Source organism: Penicillium vulpinum (genome assembly GCF_028829585.1).
Source record: "Penicillium vulpinum strain IBT 29486 chromosome Unknown utg000004l_segment0_segment0, whole genome shotgun sequence".
Classification (NCBI taxonomy): domain Eukaryota; kingdom Fungi; phylum Ascomycota; class Eurotiomycetes; order Eurotiales; family Aspergillaceae; genus Penicillium; species Penicillium vulpinum.
In genome coordinates this window covers 7,208,685-7,229,829 of record NW_026643244.1, presented here as the reverse complement: position 1 = coordinate 7,229,829, position 21,145 = coordinate 7,208,685, and the positions used below count along the sequence as shown (strand labels likewise).

Sequence of the window (21,145 nt, the reverse complement as noted above, 5' to 3'; positions counted from 1 at the left end):
CTGCATTTCGTTTGGTCTCCGTTTTTTTCTTTTTTTGTTGACAGAAATGTTCAGGAAGAGCCGTTGGCGTAGGAGCCTCGGTGTATTGCGGGAATTCGTTGGAACTTGCTTCCCATTATATTAGATGACAGTATCAGAGCCTCAAATCATCATCACCCACGCCATTGGGGCATTTGAGACGAGACTTGAAATTTCCCGCCTCCATGACAGGCATACCAGGTAAGCCGATTCAGGTGTTTAGGGCTAAGATAAGGGTCTCGGGTTTCGCTGCAATTCAACTACTATTAGCAATCAAGTTCATCCAAGATAAAGAAGGGATCCTTACCACTTATCCCCTGTCCTGACTTGGTTGGATGGGAAAGATACCAAAGACTATGATCATTCTAAGAAGGGTGATCACCAGAGTGATGGTGCAGAACTAGAACTGATGAAAGCTATGAAGTAGCAAGAGAAAGAAATGGATATATGTAGTGAACTGGGCTCTTGTTCCCAGCGAGATTTTTTTTAAAAAAAAGTCTACAGTGTTTCTATGGCCAAAGGTAGTCACTTCCACTGTGCCTGCCTTGGATCTCAATCGTATACTTCGTTTTAATCTTACACTCTTAATACGGAAATAACTGTAGTAGAACATTTGAAGGCCTATTTTTGGGCAGTTGGCTAGTGCACTGCCATTCATTTGCCATTTTCCTAAATGTTCCCTAGGGCATATTGGAGGCCCGGGAGGTTTATCTCGGCTGTATTTCCGTTAAATAATCATGACAAATTCGATCTTATTTAGAACCTTGGAAGATATTAGAAGTATATAACCCTAGAATCATGTCCCAGGTGCATTTCATGGCCTTCCAAGGTTGCAACTCCATTCGCAGCTTATTTAAACGTTTCAATCTCTACCATGCACTAGTCTGTATTTTTATTTCAACTTCAAGAGAATTGCATTTATCTGTCTAAAGAATCAAGCTTTTTTTTTCGGTCTATAGTGCACAATTGTGAAGAAACCCATATTAATAATCTCAACCAGATAATTAATCAAAAAGCACTACCACCGGCGATGCCTTGTATGTTCTTATCTCTTTTAGATTCGGTAGAAATGAGGGCATTTACAATAACTTGGCTATTGCCATTAACCTTGGAACATTGAAGTCAGTTGTTTTCTGTTTCCCCGGACAACCATTTACAAATCTGTCGTATATCAACCTCTGTATTCATTATCAATAATTCAATGGCTCTCACGTTGCATGCACTTACTTCGCTTTGAAAAAGCCATAGCGACAAATCCATGACTAAAGCCTACCTCGATGCCTAGGTCATAAGCATTGATGCTATTCGCGTAACATCTATAGTCTTGGTAGGCATCGATATGATAGTCCCGCGTCGTATCAATGTACGAATAGAAGTCACGAGTATTAAAAACGAATTTAAATGACTCTCAGCTCGAGTTCATTTTGTATTTATATCAGAAAATCCCCTTGGATACCATTTCTTCCCCGTCAATTCACGGCCTTGCTACCACAGTCACTACTAACCTCCTTCGCACCCAAACATACTCACCATGTCGTTCCCTACACCATTCGGCCCGCTGGACGGCGTCGCACCCCTTCTCGTGTTTGCCATGACTCAAACAGAGTGCCTGGCAGGAGCAATAAATCGATACGAGTCGCACAACGTCCCACTCCCAGAGCATATTTCCTCAGCTATGAACGCATTGTCCCACCATCTGCTGCTTCTCCGGCCCGCCGATGGGCTGCCAATTGTCCCAGCTCACGGCTTGGACAAACAACAAGTAATCGAAAACAACCTCGAAATTGCTTGGTACCTCGCAGCGAACATTCTTTTCCACAATCGAATCAACAACATCTCCAACGAGGGTGTTGCCGTTGCGGTGGATGAAGTCTCGATGTGTCTGCTCCGCGCCGAATCGTTCAAAGAAGACCTGCAACCTGAGGTAATTCTCCGAAATTATCCAGCTACCTTCCCAGCTTTTGTGGCAGCCTGCAATGCCATTTACGACCGTGAGGCTTGGGAGTGCTGGTGGACCGCAATGCAGAGATACAACTGCCCAAAGATCAGGGCACAGTGGATGGTTATTCAGATGATCTGGAAATTCACAGATGAGCTACGTGAGGCAGAGGAATATGATTTGAGCTGGGTTGAGATCCTCCAAGGGTCTGGGAGCAAAAGTTTGTGGACTCTGTTTGAAGAGCTTGGTTTTTATTGAATTACCATGTGTCAAACATCTTTGTTGCTAGGCTAGTTCTTCTGGCTCATTTTCAGGTTCCTGGCCCGGTTATCTTTCTTTACTTCTCTGTCTATCAGACTGCTATTTGAATTGCTTTATCAAAGACGGGAATATTATCAAATTACAAACAATAATACTCTTATCGAGTACGCTTCATCTCCCAGGCTTTATGTATAGTACTACGGGAGACCGATGTAATCCCGCTAGCTCAATTATTCTATGAATTCGATACAATTGATCTGAGAAAAATTGGACAGATGTCCTATTCAAGATGCAGCATCATGATTTGAGTATACCAAGAGCGATGCCAAAGCGGTATTATTCCCACACAAACACTGCCCGGACAAAGGGCTTGGTGCATCACGTGATGCTTTATCTTATTTGTGTAGGACTTCAGAGTTGGACTACAGTTGGACTTCAAGCAAGACATTGCACTCTTATTATTGATATTTCAAAAGACCAATAAGGGTATAACAGTTTGTCTAAACCATCTTAAAGAGACTGATTGAGCAAAAGGTTTTCATCGCTCGCAGATCCAACATTATGAACGGATCAGGTAACATCAAACTCCTTATCCTCACTAGCCTCATGTAGATCTGGGAATGGTCTAATATAGACTATAGTTATAAATATTTCGAATGACTGATTGAGCTCATTGCACAGAAATATTCAGGTGGCGCTGCATATCCTGGCTGCGCTCATCGAAAAAGTTCCAGACGACCTCCCTATCTACGCCCGATCTGTCATGACAATAATCGATAACTACCTACCGTTTTGCGATCCTGTTGATATCTCTTATTAGTCCCATGAGCTACCCATAGTATTAGACTCTTGAAGTCTAATTCTTGTATCTTCTCTACACATCACAAGCTTTACATAGCTACACCAATCTGATATATTGGTCCCATAATCTCTCTACTCTCGTAGATTCAAACAGATCCAATGACGTAAATATGGTGGAATATATGCTAATATGGCTGGTATCACATATATCGTATCTACTAGAGGTACAGGTACATAAATATGGAGCAAGGACATCAGACATTAACATGTTAAAACATCATCAACATGCTGGGTTCTGCGGCCACTCAGGGCAAAACAAAACGTTTCATTCGAGCCACCATCATTGTTCGCACTTGTTTAAGCTTCCTCCTTGGGGTCATCATCCTTGGACTCTTCCTTCTCCTCCTCAGGCTGCTTCTTCTCCTTGGGCTCCTTCTTCTCCTCGGGCTCCTTCTTCTCCTTGGGCTCCTTCTTCTCCTCGGGCTCCTTCTTCTCCTCGGGCTGCTTCTTCTCCTCAGGCTGCTTCTTCTCCTCAGGCTCCTTCTCCTCAGTGTCAGACCTCTCTTCCTTCTTGGGCACCGCCTCAGAGGAATCCTCGGCAGGCTTATCCTCCTCGGCCTCCTCGGCCTCGCTCTTTTCCGCGTGCTCGTCGTTATTTTCGTGACCGTGGGTGTCGTGGTGTCCTTCCGAGCTGGAAGGCCAGAGGTAAAATACCATTGGAACGGTTACAGCAGCAGAGACCGCCAACCTACAAATAAACGCAATTAGAGGATTGAGTCAAATTGGTTGGAAACAAGAACGTAAACTCACCAAGGCAAGTCACTGGATGTATGCCCTGGCTCATAGCTGCCGCCAGTAGACTTAAAGCGGCGACCGAGGAGCTGAGCAGACTGGCGGACAACAGGAGCAGCACGGAAGGACTGAGCCGCATTTGCAGCACGGAAGATTGAACGGCGTGCAAAGACCATTGTGTAGTAGGGACCCAGTACAAATAGAGTAGAAGGGATAAAGAATATGGAAAGTGTGATAGGTGGAGAGAAGTAAATTGTTTAGGTAGTACGGAGTAAAGTACAGATAGCACTACGTATTTAGGTACAAGACCAGAGCTTCCCGGTTTTCGCAAGTAAACCTGGGGATTGTCGTAAGACCGGATTCTAGTTGTATCCGAGCTGGTCTGTGCGTCGTGATGTAATAGGCGTGGCTGGGCCAGGTATTCGGTACTTGAAGAACACGTTGAGCTTAGTGGATTTGAATGGTACCTGGTACTCATAGAAGACGTTTGAAGTACAACTTTTAATACCTTCAAATGTTGGTATGATGTGTACATGTGTATTAATAGAACTGGCATTCTTGAAGATTCGATATGTGGATCTCAACAATCTATTTGAGATTATCAGATCAGATAACCCGAGAACATTCCAGTATTAAATGTCAACTTTATTAAATCGAAGAACATTAGAGATATTTTGTTTAAATATTTAATAACTCAACATTTCGAAGTTCGAAAGTATTTCAGACTCGACACCTTAGGCCGTAACGCTCCATGTTCCAGCATCGATCTGGCTCTTACAGCCAGAAATTCCGTCGCTTTGAACCTTGTACGATTGTTTCCTCTTTATGTATTTCATGCGAAATTGGCTCTACCACCTTATGGGACTGTGAACTGTTAACTCTTTGTTTGGAAGCCGCCCTTGATTGAATTTTTGGCAGGAGTAAAGGAGGGAATCTTGTTAAGACCTCGAATGATACCGTTATCAATCTGGGCGAGGTGTCACTGAGGATGAGGCTAATAATCAACGGAAAGCCTATGAACGCATTGATCATAATATCATCTACGTCCCGCGTGTCCATCGTTTCTTCGCCGACGAATTTGGGCATAGCTATATCGTCATAGAATACTGTCAGATTTCATAGCGTAGAACCTAGCTTCTACAACTCTCTACTCAATCAAGCTACTCAGATTCCACCATGCACTTCGACGTAGCCCTCTCCTGACAGGTTATGAGCCCGGGAAGCTCTTTATTCAACCTTCCTCATTATCGTCAGCTTCATCTTTTATCGGCCTCTCTATCGACGCCGCCATCACCCTCTATCGGCCTCTCCATCGACGCCGCATTTCTCGTCACTATCGACAAACCGGCCAGGCCACACCCCACCAACAAACACCTACAAACGGTGTCACATATAAGCAATCTCATCAGCATAGGGTTTTTCTCGCGCAGAGTTTTCATCCCACAAACAAAACAAAAACGTCAAGTGCCTCTCCTACGACGCACCCCACTATCCGCTAACTACGCGGTCAAGTACCTCTCCTACGATATACAGCCTCACCGAGTACCTCTCTATTCGAAGTACCCTTTCAAAATAGCCTCAGCTACCACCAGCTTCGCAGAGCTAAAGCTATCAGAGCTCGTTCCTACTCTTATAGGCGAATCCAACTTCGCTTTGTGATCCACCGCACTCAAGTACGCGCTCGATACTAAAGACCCTTGTCTTTTCGATATCCTTACCAATAAGATCGCTTAGCTAGCTTCCGACGATCCAGCCTTTACAGAGTGGCTCCGCTACTCTCGTTACCTTCTTTCGTACCTTTACGCTACTGTCTACGCTTCGCTTAAGCCTTATATCAATACTGCTCTTAACGCTCCCGCTGTGTATCAGAGTCTTTTCAAAACCTTCGCTGTCTATACCTACAATATAGGTTTCGACAAGTTCTATAAGTGGACTACCCTTAAATACAACAATACTGTTACTCCACAGCAGTTCGTTATTATATAGCGTACCGCCTACACCGAGTTCGCAGAGGCTTACGGTCACTCTTATATTTCGAATACGGCTCAGTATTTTCTTTTTCTTTCCGCTGTCAGCGTGAATCCCGCTACTTATCAGTGGCTTAATAGCCTTCGGCCTTCAGTCGATAATCCTTCCGAACAAGTTCTGATCAGTATATTCTCTGACTTCGTTATCTCCGAGAATCGACGTCTCGCGAGTTATCCCAATTTTAACTCCGATCCCGTCTTTTACGACGCAAACGCGGTTCACAAGCCTACTTCTAAAGACACTAAACCAAAGCATTTTTGTACTTTCCACCAGCGAAAGACCGCTTATATATCAGAGGAATACTTCCGGAACCCCGCTAACGCCAATAACGCTAACAACGCTAAGTTAGCTAACGCGGTTAGCACTCCGGCTTCCAGCACCACTAAGACCACCGCCAATCAACCCACTACAGCCAATACCGTCACCGGTAACCCTACATTTCGCTACAACAACCTTTTCGCTACCTAGGTAACGGTTTGCGTTTTATGGGGGGACCTAGCTCCATAGTTTCATGTTCGTGGGGGGTGTCAGATTTCATAGCGTAGAACCTAGCTTCTATAACTCTCTACTCAATCAAGCTACTCACATTCCACCATGCACTTCGACGTAGCCCTCTCCTGACAAATACGTTGAAGGCTGCGTGATGAATCCTCTTGATGATCCTCAGTTTGATAGCAAAAGTACTCTAAGTGTTACAACCTGCCCCTGGACTGGCGAGTTACACACTAGGCCAAAAAGACCCCTAGATCTGAGCATTACGCTCAGATATTCCAGGCTCCGATATATATAGTGCGACATGACACAAAGTGCTTGATTATTTTTGTACACTCACTGCAAATTGTCCAGGAAGTCTTAGGGTGGCCTATTTCGAGGGCTTCTCCGGTCTATAGCAAAGACTTGACCCTTGACGATAAAGGTCAGATGAAATCCTGCAGCAAATTATTCCTAGGTGAGGGAACGGTTTTATTCAGTGACTGTGACTTAGGTAGTCCTTTGCCGTTTGGATAGTACACTAAGGAATATTATCTGGCAACCAGATGGTAAGATTTGTCGGTAAGCTGGGCCTCTGTAGGATTTTCTCCGAGTATATTTGAATTTTCGGCCTAATGGAATATCGAAGGGATCAAAGATCCATTGAACTCTCAGCTCTTACGGTCAACGGAGCTGCTTCCACCCCATGAAAGCGTTCAACAATCGTAGATACGCCGGGTTTAGTATAATAACCACAAATACATTTTTTAGGAGTAAATCCCCCTTGTTATCTCCTATTCTTTGTTAACAATTTGATAGTCATAGATCAACTGTGAACGACTTGAAGCCCGAGGATCAGAAAAACCCAGTCTCCTCCTCTGGCGCCCGCACTTCCTTTCACGGATTCTTATAAATTTTGGTATATTCACCCTCAATATGATTAGTACTACTAGTAGTGCAGATATGGGTATTATATTAGTTTAAAACTACCCCTGGAGCCTTTGTGGGAGCTACCTAAACTATGTACCTAGAGATAAGATAGAAATAGTCACGTGATTCAAGTGAGCTACCTACTGGTCAGCTGATGTGGGGTCGAACTGCGTCCTGTTGCGGCGTCTATCAAAGGCTATCACCGCAAGCTCTCCCCGATTGCCTTCATATACACAGCTTCACTCGTCACCTTAGGTGGAATTTAACCCAATCTTACTTACATATCACAGTCACAGCCTCATCAATATGGCGGACCGCCAGGTTACCCAGCAGACGATTTACACACTGCTAGCGAAGCTTGATGATCCCGATGCCGACTTGAGATACATGTCCTTGAACGATCTATATGGGATCCTAACCAACCCAAACTCTTCGTTCCTCTCTCATGACCGTGGCACATCAACAAAACTTGCAGAAGGTCTGCTCAAGTCCCTGGATGATCAACACGGTGACGTGCAGAACCAGGCCCTCAAATGGTTCGTACTGAGCTCTATTCCCTTCTTGGTCCTGCTAATGTCTAACTCGAACCAGTCTCGGTCCCCTTGCTGTTCGCTTGCCATTCGAATCCCTTACACCTCTCCTTGAGCAGTTGGCCGGCCTGACTGCCTCCCAGACGATAGACACATCCGTCCCCAACACTGCGCTTCGCGTCATCGTCGATACCCTTCCTCGTCCTCAGTCTGACCAGCCCGCATCTCAAAATGCAATTACAGCATACTCTGCAGTTTCGAAGGTCTTGGTCCCCCGTTTGACCGGACCCACACCTTCAAGCACAGGGCGGCGAGGCTCAGTGGTAAAGAGCATGATGGAGAAGGATCCATCACGAGGCTTCAGCAGCGATGCCATCGATGTGCTTATCAAGGTTGTGACCTGCTTTGGGCCTCTGCTCCAAGAGTCAGAGCTCGCTGCCCTCCAAGCATCCGTCATGGCCATCATTCAAAACGACACGGCTGGGACTGTTGTCACCAAGCGCGCCCTGACAGCTATCTCAGCGCTCGTGCTCCATTTCTCTGACAGCCAGCTCAATGGCTTTGTGTCCGAATTGACGAAAACATTGTCTTCCGACATTTCCATGGTGCAGCGTCGACACTTGATCGCTGCAATTGGCGTCATTGCAAGAACTGCACCTGCGAAGTTTGGCCCACACCTGGATACCCTTGCTCCTTTTGTCTTCTCAGCAGTCGGGGAGGATAACATTATCCGGTCAAACTGAGTTGCTATAATCACTGGCCTACAAGTGATAGATTTCTGATCGACATTCCAAGTAGCCTAGACCCTTACATGTGATTCTGAGGGCTGCTCAGCAGCACGAGCTTGATATGCTACATCTAATCTGAATTGGCTATGCGTGTTCACGTCGTGATTATATCGCACCAATGAGACTGTGACTCGCTGAATCACGAAAAATGTACTGGGCTCTGAGACCAATCTCCAGCCATGGACTTCACGATACCCACGTTCATATTGAATACAAGCGCGTCAACATCTACTTTTATATCTATATGTAAAGGTCGGTAGCTTGCCAGGAAGATTGCTCCTGCCTTTTTGTGTTTCAAAAGTAAACAAATGCCTCGAACCCTCGCTCTTTCCTTTTCTATCCTCCTTCGTGTAGAAACTAGCTCATTCATTACCTTTCTCCCAGGGCCTGCTTGTCTCTTCTCTTTTCTCTCATCCTAAATCACGTCCTATCATCCCAACCCATTATCTCTTGCATACCCAGTTGAACATAACATAAGCCTATATACCATTTTCAAGATGCGTATTCCTCCCATCTTGATCGCCGCTTTGGTGACGTGTGTGTTTGCTAGAATGCATGCCACGCCTCCTGTGCATACAGTGTCGATTGAACAATCTCAACCAGCAACTGAGCCTCATTTGGACACTCGCGATGCCCCCAACAATTTGGACTATCGCTGTGGCCCTAAGATTGGCAAATGTCCCGTCGGTACATGCTGCTCTGGTGCAGGTATGTATCAAAGATCTGTCAGGCTAATCAGTTCACTAATGGCATTTCTGCGATAGGTTTCTGCGGCACATCTAAGGCTCACTGTCGCTCTCCGGACTGCAAGATTGACTACGGTAAATGTGACGCTCACCGATCGCCTTATGGACCCCCAACGAAGGAAATTCCCCGTCCTCACATCGGTCAAGTTCCGTACGGTCCTCGCGAGATTCGGTCATGTGCTATCCCAGGAACTGTTGCATTGACTTTCGACGATGGCCCGACACGGTACACTGGCGATCTACTTGATTTACTTGACAAATACGATGCAAAGGCAACATTCTTCATTACTGGCATCAACAATGGGAAGGGTGCCATCGATGACCTCACCTTACCGTGGGCTTCATTGATCGAACGCATGCACTCGAGTGGTCACCAGATCGCCAGTCATACGTGGTCGCATGAGGACCTCAGCAAGATCACCCCTTCACAACGCAGTGAGCAGATTGAAAAGAATGAAGCTGCGCTGCGCAATATTCTCGGACACTTCCCCACTTACATGCGACCTCCCTATTCTAGCTGCAGCCCTGACACTGAGTGCGGAAATGAACTGGGCAAGCTTGGGTACCACATCATTTTGTATGACATTGACACTGATGACTACAAGAACGATAGTCCGGATCTGATCCAGCGGTCCAAGGACATCTTTGATCATCAGCTTTTGCACAGCGACCCACGCACCAAGTCTTGGCTTGTCATTGCCCATGACGCCCATGAACAGACTGTCCACAATCTCACGGAATACATGCTCAAGGGTATCAAGCGGCAGGGCTATCGCGCCGTTACTATTGGTGACTGTCTCCGGGATCCCAGGCCAATGTGGTACCGCAAGGATAGCCGGATTCCCCCTCACAAGAAGAAGCCCAAGAATACTGCTTCGGCAGATCCCAACAAGCCGATCTCTTGGGATGGCTCTTGTGGTTCAAATTACACTTGCCTTGGGTCCAGCTATGGCTTTTGCTGTGGTAATACCAACTCTTGCGGTAACACCACCAGTCATTGTGGAAGCGGCTGCCAAAAGGATGCCGGATATTGTTCCGTTGAGGCTCCTTTCAATGGAGATGCCTGGGACCCGAAGGTTGACACCAAAGGCCACAAGTCCGAAGCGGATTCTGATTTCCGAACCATCGGCACCGCAGCTGCAACGGCGTTGCTCCTTGCTTTGTTCGTTGCGATGTGGATGTGAAGTGGATGTGATGCATCATCTTGGTCTTTGGATTGGATCACCATGATTGCTTGGCCGAGTTTTACATTGTCGAGATTATAGTTATACTTACAGCTGTGGCTTTGTTGTGGCCTATCCATTCGTTTGAACTTATCGGCAGATACGGCAGGGTTAGATAGCTCATGGAATAGGCATCAAAAAGTAGCAGAATTGCAATACGATACAAATAAATGTTCTTCTTCAGCTTGAGTCCTAATAACTATAAGCTCTTGAACAGCTCTTTAGCCGTCAAGTTCTACTCCTCAAAATAAATGTATTTTTTTTTCGATATGGAGACTAGCGGAGAAGGTCTCGAAACAAATTGTCTCAGCTCACACCTAAGCAGGACATTACGAAGTAACCCTACCTTTCTTCCACTTCATATAAATGGGTGAGTGTAGACATGCAACCATGGAAGATATGTAGGTACCAATACCAACAGAAACAAGTAAAAAAAAGCAAAGCAGCACGCCGAGAGCATTCTCTCGAGGGGTATAATGATAGCAGAATAATACAACAACGAACCAACCCAATGAAAGAAAAAAGGAGACGAAACCTGAAATGGAGATCCCGATCAATAAGAAAGCAGAAATCTCTACCTATTTCCGTACCATCTTAAGCAACGGCGCAATCCTCGCCCTCTTACTCAATCCCACACGGTAAGGCACCCCACTCCGCGCCGAGATTGGGCTGTGCTTATTCGGGCCCTTGCCTGTGTTTTGAGGTGTATTGACAGACGCAGCATCGGACTTCAAGGGAGTCTGAGGCTGGGGGGTATCAATTGTAGTTTCAGGGAGAGGATCAGGACCAGGAAGTGGATTGAGCTTCTGGCCGTTGCTTTGAATAGCAGATACATCGTTGTTACCGGTATCAGCTTCCAGCATAGACCTAGGGCTATTGTTGACAACGACCGCCAACTTTGACGCAGGAGTCTGGGCTCCGGAAGGCAGCTTGTTTGGTTCGGGTGTATCAGCAGACTCTGATGGCGTTTCCGCTTGATCAGTTGTCTGCTTTCGCTTGCGTCCGCGTTTCTTGGGTGCTGGTTTTTCGACCTTTTGCGTCTCCTCGACTGCGGGAATCGATAGCTGCGGATCAACAGGGGGGTTTGAGTCGAAAACATTAGAGTCTAAACCCTGTATTAGGGCCTGTGGGGTTTCTGGCAGCGGAGTTGCTTTCTCGACTGAAGGTTCCATGCTATGAGGCTTCGTGTCCACCCATATCACATCGTCATCGTTATCATCGGGCTGAGGTGTGGGTGATGTTTTGGTTTTTTTGGCTTTCTTCTTTTTCGGCTCCTTGAGTCCTGATTTTGCAGGCTTGGGGGCTGCATCTAGATTTTCTTCGTCAGTCTCATCGGGGACTCCGCTCGAGGACGGGGTATTATCTTCCGTGATCTCTTCGCCATCGGAGGGTTCAATCGCACCATTTACGCCAGCGGCATTGAACTCGTGGTCCCGAGAGTTAGCTAGCTCATCGTCTTCGTCGTTATCTGGCATCGGTTGTTTCTTGGGTCTTCTTCGCTTCTTCTTTGCACCGGGCGTCTCGATCTCTGGCACAGTTGTTGGGATAGCTGGGAGAGCGAGCTCGTCGTGCGTGCTTGACTGAGATTGCTGTGGGGAAACAAGACTGGTTCCAGCAGTAGTGATCTTTGCTTCGCTGAATCGCATAGATGCAACGGAGGATATAGGCTCGGTGTCATGAGGAGAACAGAGACTCGTCTGCTGAGACTTGGGCTGTGAGGCTTCTTGGGGTGGGTTTGAGAGTGGGTTCTTCTGTTCCATGGAGGGCTCGATGGCTTGGTGAGGGACAATTTTCGGAGGCGAAGCCATTGGATTAGTGGTGTCAGGGGAAGTTAAGTCATCAGTACTCTGTTTGGTGGGCAACAAAGTCTGATTTGCATCGACATAGACGCTAATTGATGCTGGGTTGTATGTGAAGCTATTACTCGTCGGTTGGGCCATCTGATATGAGTGGTAACTTGGTATGGTAGGAAACGGCGCGGACTGAAATGATTCTGTCGAGTACGGCGCGGTTGTAGAAGGGAACATGAGGCTTGCACTTGAAGGGTCGTCGTCCAGAAGCCTTCTCTGGGCAATTCCAATCTCCGTCATCATGGCGCCTGTATCATCTTCGGTATTAGCATATAGATGATGACAAAGACTGTATTCTTGTGCTTCTAGCTATTCTATCGCAAACATACCAACCGACCCACTTCCACCATCACTGGTTGAGGGGATCCATTTGTCCTCGAGCCGCTGCTGCGACGATGATAGCATTGAGTGGTTCCTTTCTTGCGATTGGAGGAACTCATCGAAATTGACGTTCAGCTGTGAGAATGTGCTTTCATCCAGAGCAGGACCGTGTTCTTGCACTGCATTGTGGGTCGCCTGTTTGGCGGGGGCTTGTTGATATTCCTGGTGCAATGCGGGCTGAGAGGGCTGGAGAGGTTTGACAGAGGTAGGGAGGTCATCCCCCTCAAGGGGTTCGTCCTCATCCGAATCCTGAATGATACGATCTAAACTCATCTGGATTTAGTTATCAGTGGTGTCAGAACTGGCTTTGGTCATTAGAAAAGAAAGTTGTTCAACGCGTCCCTGACACGACAACACGTGATGATAAGGATGGATGATAAACTATCGGACTTTTTCCCTAGGCCTTAAACAGGAACCTTGGTTTTTGTTATGCCCTAGAGGTAAAATGGCTGTATTATTTCCCACAGTTATGAGCCCGGATTCGTTCAACTGGGATAGACTCTACACAAGAAGTCATCTATTTTGAACAATATTACATCAGCCACAACCCCTGAATAGGCGAAGCAGAACCTCTGAAAACCTCCAGAACACACCCATCGGAAGTCGAAGCCAATAAGCAGCGAATGGAGGAATCAACATACCTCTTCGCCTCCTCTCGACCGATATTAAAAGATACAGCATCGTGGGACGCGTGGCTCTTCTACATAAAATCAGTTGCTTATGAGTACGATGTGTGGGAGTTATGCGATCCGTCGCTATCGGTGGCACCAGAGCCTTTAGTGCCACCAAAGGACGTACTGTCAATAGATGAAGCAAGGGACCAATACAAATCAGATTGGTTCCAAATGCTACAGGTGTTGCAAACCAATTGGGCCATACATAATGCAATTTATCTGCAGAAAAAGAAAGGTTTACACAGAGTGATAACAGCTATTAGAGCCACAGTCCACTCAATATACCAATTTTCCATTGTGGAGTACAAACCTCCATGGGAACTCCTCAGTAATTTGCATAAGAGATTCGCGCCTGGGAATAACCCCACATACGCTGCAAGGCTACGCCAGCAATGGAGGAACTTGGACAGAAGTCTAGACAAAAACACCGACATCGACAAATGGCTACTCAACTGGGAGACAGTACAGCTGCAGTGTAAGAGAGCGAAAGTGCCAGGGGCAGAGGACGCAAGTGGTCGATTCCTTAACGCTATCTCTGTAATGTCGCCTGGATTCCACCAGATATGGGTGCTGAGACTGCGAGACAATCCCAATATTGCATTCATAGAGATTCTCAACCAGTACAGAGCCTTTTGGAAGATCACCCACGGCAAGCATGCTAGTCAAAAAGGCATCTCAGAAGCTCTATCTTTCACATGGCAAGGCCACGAAGAAGCCAAGCCCACTGAAGCAAAGCCTAGGTCGAAGAGAAGATGCCCTTGTGGTTCTAATAACGGCAAGCATCCACCATGGAGGTGCTGGGATACCTATAAAGATAACAGACCAGAGTCCTATACACCTTCACAGACAGGAAAACAAAAGTGGGAGAAAGCTATGAAAGCTGAATCTGCATTTAAAGCCTTCGTTGCAAAGAAAAGGCAGGAAGAAAAGTGCCCCCTGATCGTTTGGAGAAACTCAAAGAACCAAAAAAGGATGTGACACAACCAGTGGTAAAACCAAAAAAGACGACAGTATGAAGATGTTACAGAGAATCCCAACAAGTCGCCATCCCCTTGGGGCGCGCTGTCAGACTGGGATATAGCCCCCCTAGGCCCTAAACTTGGTTTTTGTTATGGTCTAGTGGTAAAATGGCTGTATTATATCCACATAGACTCTTATTCAACTTCACTTCATGTTAAGAACATACGCAACCATGGTCGGTATATTTTTTTACGCAGTTTCAATTTTCGATTGTCTGAATTATGATTTGGCAATTGGAAGACAAACTCCGATAAAAATAACCCCATGTTTTGTCGAATATTACATTGCTTATATCAAATATAAAGTCATATTTCCTAGCTTGAAATCCAGTATGCTTATTAATCTATAGAATGGTGGTAGGTAATCTTCAGTAGTAGTGTCTTCTCATTCTGTTCGAGTGCGGTTACAGTGTCTGGGTATATATCTAACCCTAAAGAGCTCATTATTCGGTGCAGCTAACCCAAACTGTCAAAATGTTCTGGCCCGGCGGGCTCCCGGTGGAAATTTGCGGGACTCGGTATCTAACGGGTCTAAATCGGGACTGTTTCAGTGGGAATTTCCAGCCCTGAATTTAATCAGTCTAGGTATGTGGATTGTAGATCTACAGTTACAATATACTATTCGCATAATAGAACTCATTTGGGAACGGCACGATTCCACAATCATTATTGTTTTGCCCAATCATTTTCCTTAAGATGTCTTGCGCAAATATTTAGTAATATTGTGTGCCAACTCCTTATTCCCCTCTTTTATCCTCTTCGTCGGCTCTTGACTAGTGCCATATCCTCATATATTCCACTACGGCCTGATTCGATACTTGTATACCGTAGTAGAATGGGTTATAGAAATGCCGGCACATACCAGTATACCCAGGTGTTAAAGATCTACTCCGTACTATACAGAGTTCATATATTGTACCTGTCGATGAACCTAGGTACTATGAACGGGATACTATACCGAGCCGGAAGCTTGACCAGAGACACGCATCCATATCAGGAAATGCCAAGTGTAAGCCAACGTGCTTATGGAGTACGGAGTACGAAGGAAGTCCTAGAAACTGATATCCGATACGAAGTGGCACATTCTTCATAAATCCTTGGACAAATCAGATCCATCCAATTTACACATGTAATTATCACGGCATATATTGTAATATATTGATTCAGCAATCGGGGACCAATTTAATATAATATACTATATATGTATCCAGATAATATATTCGGCAGATTTTCGTAAGAGATTCAACGTTATCCCGAGGTTACAGATCTGATAAAACAGGGTCTAGGGGTTCCAAAACTTCATAGATCTGATAAGGTAACTCTGTCGCAGATCTGATATAGTTATACATAACTAGTTACATACGTGCACTTACCTATTCTGTCGCGGGTCCAGTCTGAGTCAGCATCTCTCGGCCTTATCTTCCTTGCATGGTGCGGATCTCCGATACTTTCCAGGGCTTGGCACAAATGCAATCTCGGTTGGTATTTATGCACTTCTTCACCTTGTCAGAACTTATCAAACTGGGTGATGTGTTGTGTCGATCTCACGCATGGCGCCTGGGAACCTGGAAATTGTGGCACTTTTCCCCCCAGTTAAGCCACTCAGCAAGTCGAAAATATGCAGATCGTCATCAGTCTATCCATATTCACTCAACAAATTATCAAATTGAACCGAACCCGAGCCTACCTGGACGGTTTTTTTAACTCTTTTTAACACGTACTCCGCAAAAATGGTGATTATATAAAGAGTACCCAGCAGCGCGACATACTCGATTATCACAGAAATCCGAGCATCGATCTGGTGCTGAATATCATGTTATTTTTCTCCTTGTTGGCCCTATTGGGTCCTTCACTATGCCAGGCCGCCTGTCCCTATGCGCACATGGCAGATACCAGAGACCTCGACACAAGCATCAAGCCTCGCTCTGATGTCGTGCTTCCTCGTGCTGTGCCAGGAAAGAAAGGCATCATGTTCTTGAACCGCATCAATCCCTCTTCATCCCAACTGTACATTGCCAATGCGGATGGCACAAATGAGCGCTCTTTGCTGGGCGATGACTCCGACTACGAATACCATGCTTCCTTCCACCCAGATGGTAAGCATGTTGTTTTCACCACTGAACGCAACGGCGATGGCAACTCTGATATCTACATGGTCAACATCAATGGCAGCGGTCTAACACCAATTGCAACCACGCCCTCGGTTGAAGATGCGGCAGTCATCTCTCCCAATGGCAAATACGCCGCCTATGCATCCACAGCCGGCGTCTACACCTCCAACATCTGGCTCACAAACCTCGAGACTGGCGTTACCCGCAACCTCACCAACCAGACCGGTGTGACGGGCAAGCCTGAATCACCGAACGGGTTCTTTGCACCTGCCTGGTCGCCTGATGGGAAATGGATCGTCTTCTCTTCGGATCGAAACACCGCATGGACTGGTCATGACAATGGCACTGGCTGGGAGCATACCCAGGAACTGGCTATCTATGCCATCACCCCCGAAGGAACCGGTTTCCGCGAGGTTTACAGCAAGCCAGGTTACACCTACGGATCGCCCAGGTTCTCCCCCAACGGCAAGCGAGTTGTGTTCTACGAAATGACTGTGCAGGCAACTTGGGATGCGCGGTCGTCTTACTCTGTCAACTCCACAACCAACCAGATCGTTTCTGTGGACTTCAAAACAGGAACTGATGTTATCCAACACACCAACACCTCCGGCGTCAAGATCTACCCACAGTATGTCTCGAACACTAATATCGGATATTTGGTTAAAGGCGGAGACGCTGGCGGTATTCACTATACCTCCAGCACAAAGAAAATTCTCGGCGGTATGCGCTCACCTGCCTGGTCTGCCGATGGCAAATATGTAGTCTACGAGAAGACCGGCTGGGAAATTCGGCCTCTACAAAAGGAGCTGTGGTCCTGGGACTCGGAGTGGGATTACCGCTTCATGGATGTCTTCCCCCATCTTTCTCTTGACGGACGTTTGACATTCACCTCCAAGCAGACCGGTAGCCCTGGCAATTCTTCTGTGGCCGTGATGCCCCCCGGTGACACGGACTTCACCGTGGCGTTCGACACCTACGAAACCGACGCGCTCGACGAAGCCACTGTTGCCAAGGGTGGCGGTGGATCTTTCCAGCCAGCGTGGTCATCTGATAGTGAATGGATCACCTTCAGTCTGGGATCATGGTTCCAAAGCCGTGGCGAGAAACCCGGCTGGATCTTCCGTACAAAGCCCGATGGATCGAGCTACGAGCAGCTCACCTTCGGCAACGACTCCAACAAAGGTTTCCCTAGTTTTTCGCCCGACAACAAGAAGATCGTGTACCGCGAATGGCAGCCTGAATTCGGCCTGCGTCTGTTAGACCTGGAGTCTAACAAGACCACCAGCCTGACAACGGAGCGTGATAACCTGCCGTTCTTCTCCCCAGATGGCGAGTGGGTGCTGTTTACGCGCAACATGACCGACCTGTCCAGGAACGAGTTCTCGAATTACGAGGTGTGCATTATTCGTCCAGATGGAACCGATCTGACGGTGCTCACTACGTCGTTTGCTAACGATGCACACGCCGTCTGGACTGCCGATGGCCGTATCATGTGGTCGACTGGAATGTGGGGATTCCAGGCTGAGGCTGCGACTTATGATGAGACCTTCCAGCCTTATGGGCAGATTATGATTATGAACGTTGATGGCTCGAATAAGACGGTTCTCACTGATAGTTTGTGGGAGGATTCGATGCCGCGTTATGTACCTAACGAGTTTTTGGAGCAGTGAGGTACGAGTTGTTACAGGAGTGAAGTTGAGAAAGATATATCATGATTGAGATTATGGCAGTGTGAAAATATACCAAATCTACAGATCCGAGGCGGGTTGTTTATTTTTCTAACTGAGAGAACAAATAGCTGTTTAGTCAAACTAGTAGTTGACTGTCTTAATATTTTCGAATATTCTGAAGACCAATGCGCTGGTGGTTCATGCTTCCAAGCATCTATAAATCTAGTTGATAGGGTAGCGAGGGTTGTGCACGATCATCATATGTTAACCCCCCAGGGACCAAGGTTGTGCTAAAGGAGAGTGACAAAGAAAGCCATGGGTTGCAGTATGTTAGGTAGTTTCTTGAAAGATGCATTAGGTAAGCTAATTTACGTCTCATCAACTGTTGAATTTGACCAGACATTGGGTACGCGCTACGTAGGTATTACACCGACAAATTTTTGAGAGGCTATAATATTCACTGGCCCCAGCGAACTCACTCTCTCCTTTTTTCCCAGTTTCTCTCTTCTTGATCAAACCAGCCTTCCCTTTCAAGCCGCGTTTCACCTATTTGGTTCCAGTCTCAGCAAAAAGGCAGCTAGCGGCAAATTACACCCGTGTCGTCTATTCTACTCCATTTCCACGTTCTCAAGGCAAGAATGACTGAAGAACTCGGTGATGTAGAATTTACCGATGTTACGTTCCTCGAAGGTCTCAGAGATGATGAGTGTTCGGCTGAGTTTAAAGTGATTGTTCATGGGACCACGTATGCGATGAAACTGGTAAAAAAAACCTCGGGCTTCTTCTGTTGATCCTACTAATGCCTTTCAGTGGCATGACTGGCTCGTAAATAATCCCGATGATATAGAGCGTAACCCTTTTGTCTGTGAAATCACTGCCTATCGCCGACTGAAAGCAAAAGGCCTTTGCGATCGAGGCGCCATTCCTAATTTCCACTGAACAATCACTGGCATCCAGATGTGTCTATTACCGACGACATGGCCAGATAAAACCTACTCGGTTTGGGATATGTTCGCAGAAGACAGTTCACCGCTTAACGCTGTCCTGATCGAATTTATTCCTGGTCTCGAGATAATAAAGCTATCCAATTTTTCACCCAAATTCTTGATGACATCCGTCAAAGCCTAGGTGTTATACCTCGAGCACGAGTTTGCCACGGGGATATGTTCCCCATAGACATGAGGGTATCTCGCGAACAGAACAGAGTTGTCTGGGTTGGTTTCGATTGCTCATGGACATTTCCTGAAACTTCCACCCTTACGAAGAACCAGAAGGATTGGTTTAGGGACGACATAAGTGACATCAATCGCTTTATAAAAGCCTTAGTATGTGTTGCCTCATTTTAAAATAGATCTAAGGCTTACCTGACTTTTTCCTAGACCAAGGACCACAATAAGGGAGTATTGAGATTTGCCCTAGATTACTACCGGAGTGTCTTAGATGGAAATAATCAATGTACTCAGCGAGATGGCAGATTTGCTCTTTAAATTAACAGAAATTCCTCAACTGGTAACAATTGGCATAGAGGAAATATCAGAAAAGATATCGTAGTGATCAAATTGTTATTTCATTTTTTATCATTTCTCTTTTTAGCCCGCCTTCCTATAAAACGGCCTCCTATCTCTTATTATGATAGGTCCCGGCCAAAATACGTACAACAAGATTTAGTGAACGTGTAAGCATCGGGGAGCTCGACTTTGGGATGCCTGGGGACTCAACTGCGGCGCGCAAAACGATCAGTAGGGCGGGGTCACTCTCTAACAAGACAAACTGGAATCCAGCTGGCAGATTTTAAGCGCTACTGGAAAACACCTGCCTGCTAAAGCTTTTGGTGGCAAATCCTGCTAGCGAATACCACTCTGTATCATTAATAATCACAGGGAGTATGAAGTCCAAAAATCCTCACTAGCAGGGTTTACCACTAAATGCTTCATTGCCGAATCATATGGACGGGGTACGGCGAGGATCCAAGTTGGTATGTAGCCGACTTGAAATTTTGCAAACTGTCCAGAGAAGCTCCTAGGGTTTCACTAGAGAATATCAGGTGTATCTTAACACTTTTTAGGGGATTGATCTCAAACAATTCACCAGATTTCTTGAGGACCTCATAGGTATAGCCCTACTACTAAGTCACCCAATTTCCGACTTGGCCTTTGTGCCACCTGGTCCTTGGCTATGACGAAAGTTATACCTACCGCAGCTATTGAATCTAGATCTCGCCTATATTTATCGGCTTTACGCTTCTATACGTCCTAGGCTGGTTTTGAATTAGCCCTAGTCCGGATGTCGTGTATTACTTTAACAAGTTTCCGCGCTTTGTTTCGGATGCATTACTGGTCTTGTCGATCGGTTCACGGCCACACATACCGTCATATGTATACGTGATAATCCAGAGAAATTTGTATACATAAAAAAAAATATATTAAAAACTACAAAAAAGAAAAGGTCGTGCCCGGGATCGAACCGGGATCGGTGGAATCAGAATCCACAGTGATAACCATTACACTACACAACCTGAATTGTTGAGTTGGCCAGGATTAAGGAGTTCATAACCTGGGGGATCCACTTACGCATCGGGAAATGAAAAAAAAAAAGCCCTAAGAGATTCGGAAGGAGCATTAAGGCTAACTCAACCTCTGCAGGTAGTAGAGCTCTCTTAGAAATTTCGGTCTATAGGTACATCAGTTGGAAATTGTTAACATATTATGCCCTCAAGTCAGCGGGTACCCTATCATAAAAATCTCTGTGGCGTCCTTCAGCGTTTGAGTATATATATTTGGAAACCCAGTCGCGGTAAAAGTAGCACCCACCGAGAACGTCATATCGATTGATACCTAAGTTGATATAGCAGAAGCACTGTGACTATCATGGAACTACTGTGACTAAAGTTAAATATCTCGACTCGTAGCTACA

At 46.1% G+C, this 21,145-nt stretch overlaps 7 protein-coding genes across 7 annotated transcripts; 5 read left to right on the top strand and 2 right to left on the bottom strand.

Moving 5' to 3' along the window:
* Nucleotides 1–1,549: 1,549 nt before the first annotated feature.
* Nucleotides 1,550–2,215, top strand: N7479_011256 (uncharacterized protein; the record flags this gene model as incomplete). Its single annotated transcript, XM_057258947.1, has 1 exon — nucleotides 1,550–2,215. The coding sequence occupies one exon, from the start codon at nucleotides 1,550–1,552 to the stop codon at nucleotides 2,213–2,215; it is 666 nt and encodes a 221-aa protein (XP_057106405.1).
* A 1,161-nt stretch (nucleotides 2,216–3,376) lies between these two features.
* N7479_011255 (uncharacterized protein) lies at nucleotides 3,377–3,987 on the bottom strand (the record flags this gene model as incomplete). The annotated part of the gene is made up of 2 exons (XM_057258946.1): nucleotides 3,377–3,767; nucleotides 3,830–3,987. 2 exons carry the CDS (start codon nucleotides 3,985–3,987, stop codon nucleotides 3,377–3,379), a joined length of 549 nt encoding a protein of 182 aa, XP_057106404.1.
* A 1,461-nt stretch (nucleotides 3,988–5,448) lies between these two features.
* N7479_011254 (uncharacterized protein) lies at nucleotides 5,449–6,307 on the top strand (the record flags this gene model as incomplete). Its single annotated transcript, XM_057258945.1, has 3 exons — nucleotides 5,449–5,484; nucleotides 5,546–5,781; nucleotides 5,920–6,307. Coding segments are annotated over 3 exons (660 nt in total), but the record flags the coding sequence as incomplete, so codon positions are not given.
* A 1,239-nt stretch (nucleotides 6,308–7,546) lies between these two features.
* On the top strand, nucleotides 7,547–8,513 carry N7479_011253 (uncharacterized protein; the record flags this gene model as incomplete). Its single annotated transcript, XM_057258944.1, has 2 exons — nucleotides 7,547–7,776; nucleotides 7,832–8,513. 2 exons carry the CDS (start codon nucleotides 7,547–7,549, stop codon nucleotides 8,511–8,513), a joined length of 912 nt encoding a protein of 303 aa, XP_057106402.1.
* Nucleotides 8,514–9,055: 542 nt separating this feature from the next.
* Nucleotides 9,056–10,488, top strand: N7479_011252 (chitin deacetylase CDA6; the record flags this gene model as incomplete). The annotated part of the gene is made up of 2 exons (XM_057258943.1): nucleotides 9,056–9,266; nucleotides 9,323–10,488. The coding sequence occupies 2 exons, from the start codon at nucleotides 9,056–9,058 to the stop codon at nucleotides 10,486–10,488; spliced, it is 1,377 nt and encodes a 458-aa protein (XP_057106401.1).
* A 617-nt stretch (nucleotides 10,489–11,105) lies between these two features.
* On the bottom strand, nucleotides 11,106–13,031 carry N7479_011251 (uncharacterized protein; the record flags this gene model as incomplete). Its single annotated transcript, XM_057258942.1, has 2 exons — nucleotides 11,106–12,625; nucleotides 12,707–13,031. The coding sequence occupies 2 exons, from the start codon at nucleotides 13,029–13,031 to the stop codon at nucleotides 11,106–11,108; spliced, it is 1,845 nt and encodes a 614-aa protein (XP_057106400.1).
* A 3,233-nt stretch (nucleotides 13,032–16,264) lies between these two features.
* N7479_011250 (uncharacterized protein) lies at nucleotides 16,265–18,232 on the top strand (the record flags this gene model as incomplete). Its single annotated transcript, XM_057258941.1, has 1 exon — nucleotides 16,265–18,232. The coding sequence occupies one exon, from the start codon at nucleotides 16,265–16,267 to the stop codon at nucleotides 18,230–18,232; it is 1,968 nt and encodes a 655-aa protein (XP_057106399.1).
* Between the last annotated feature and the right edge of the window lie 2,913 nt (nucleotides 18,233–21,145).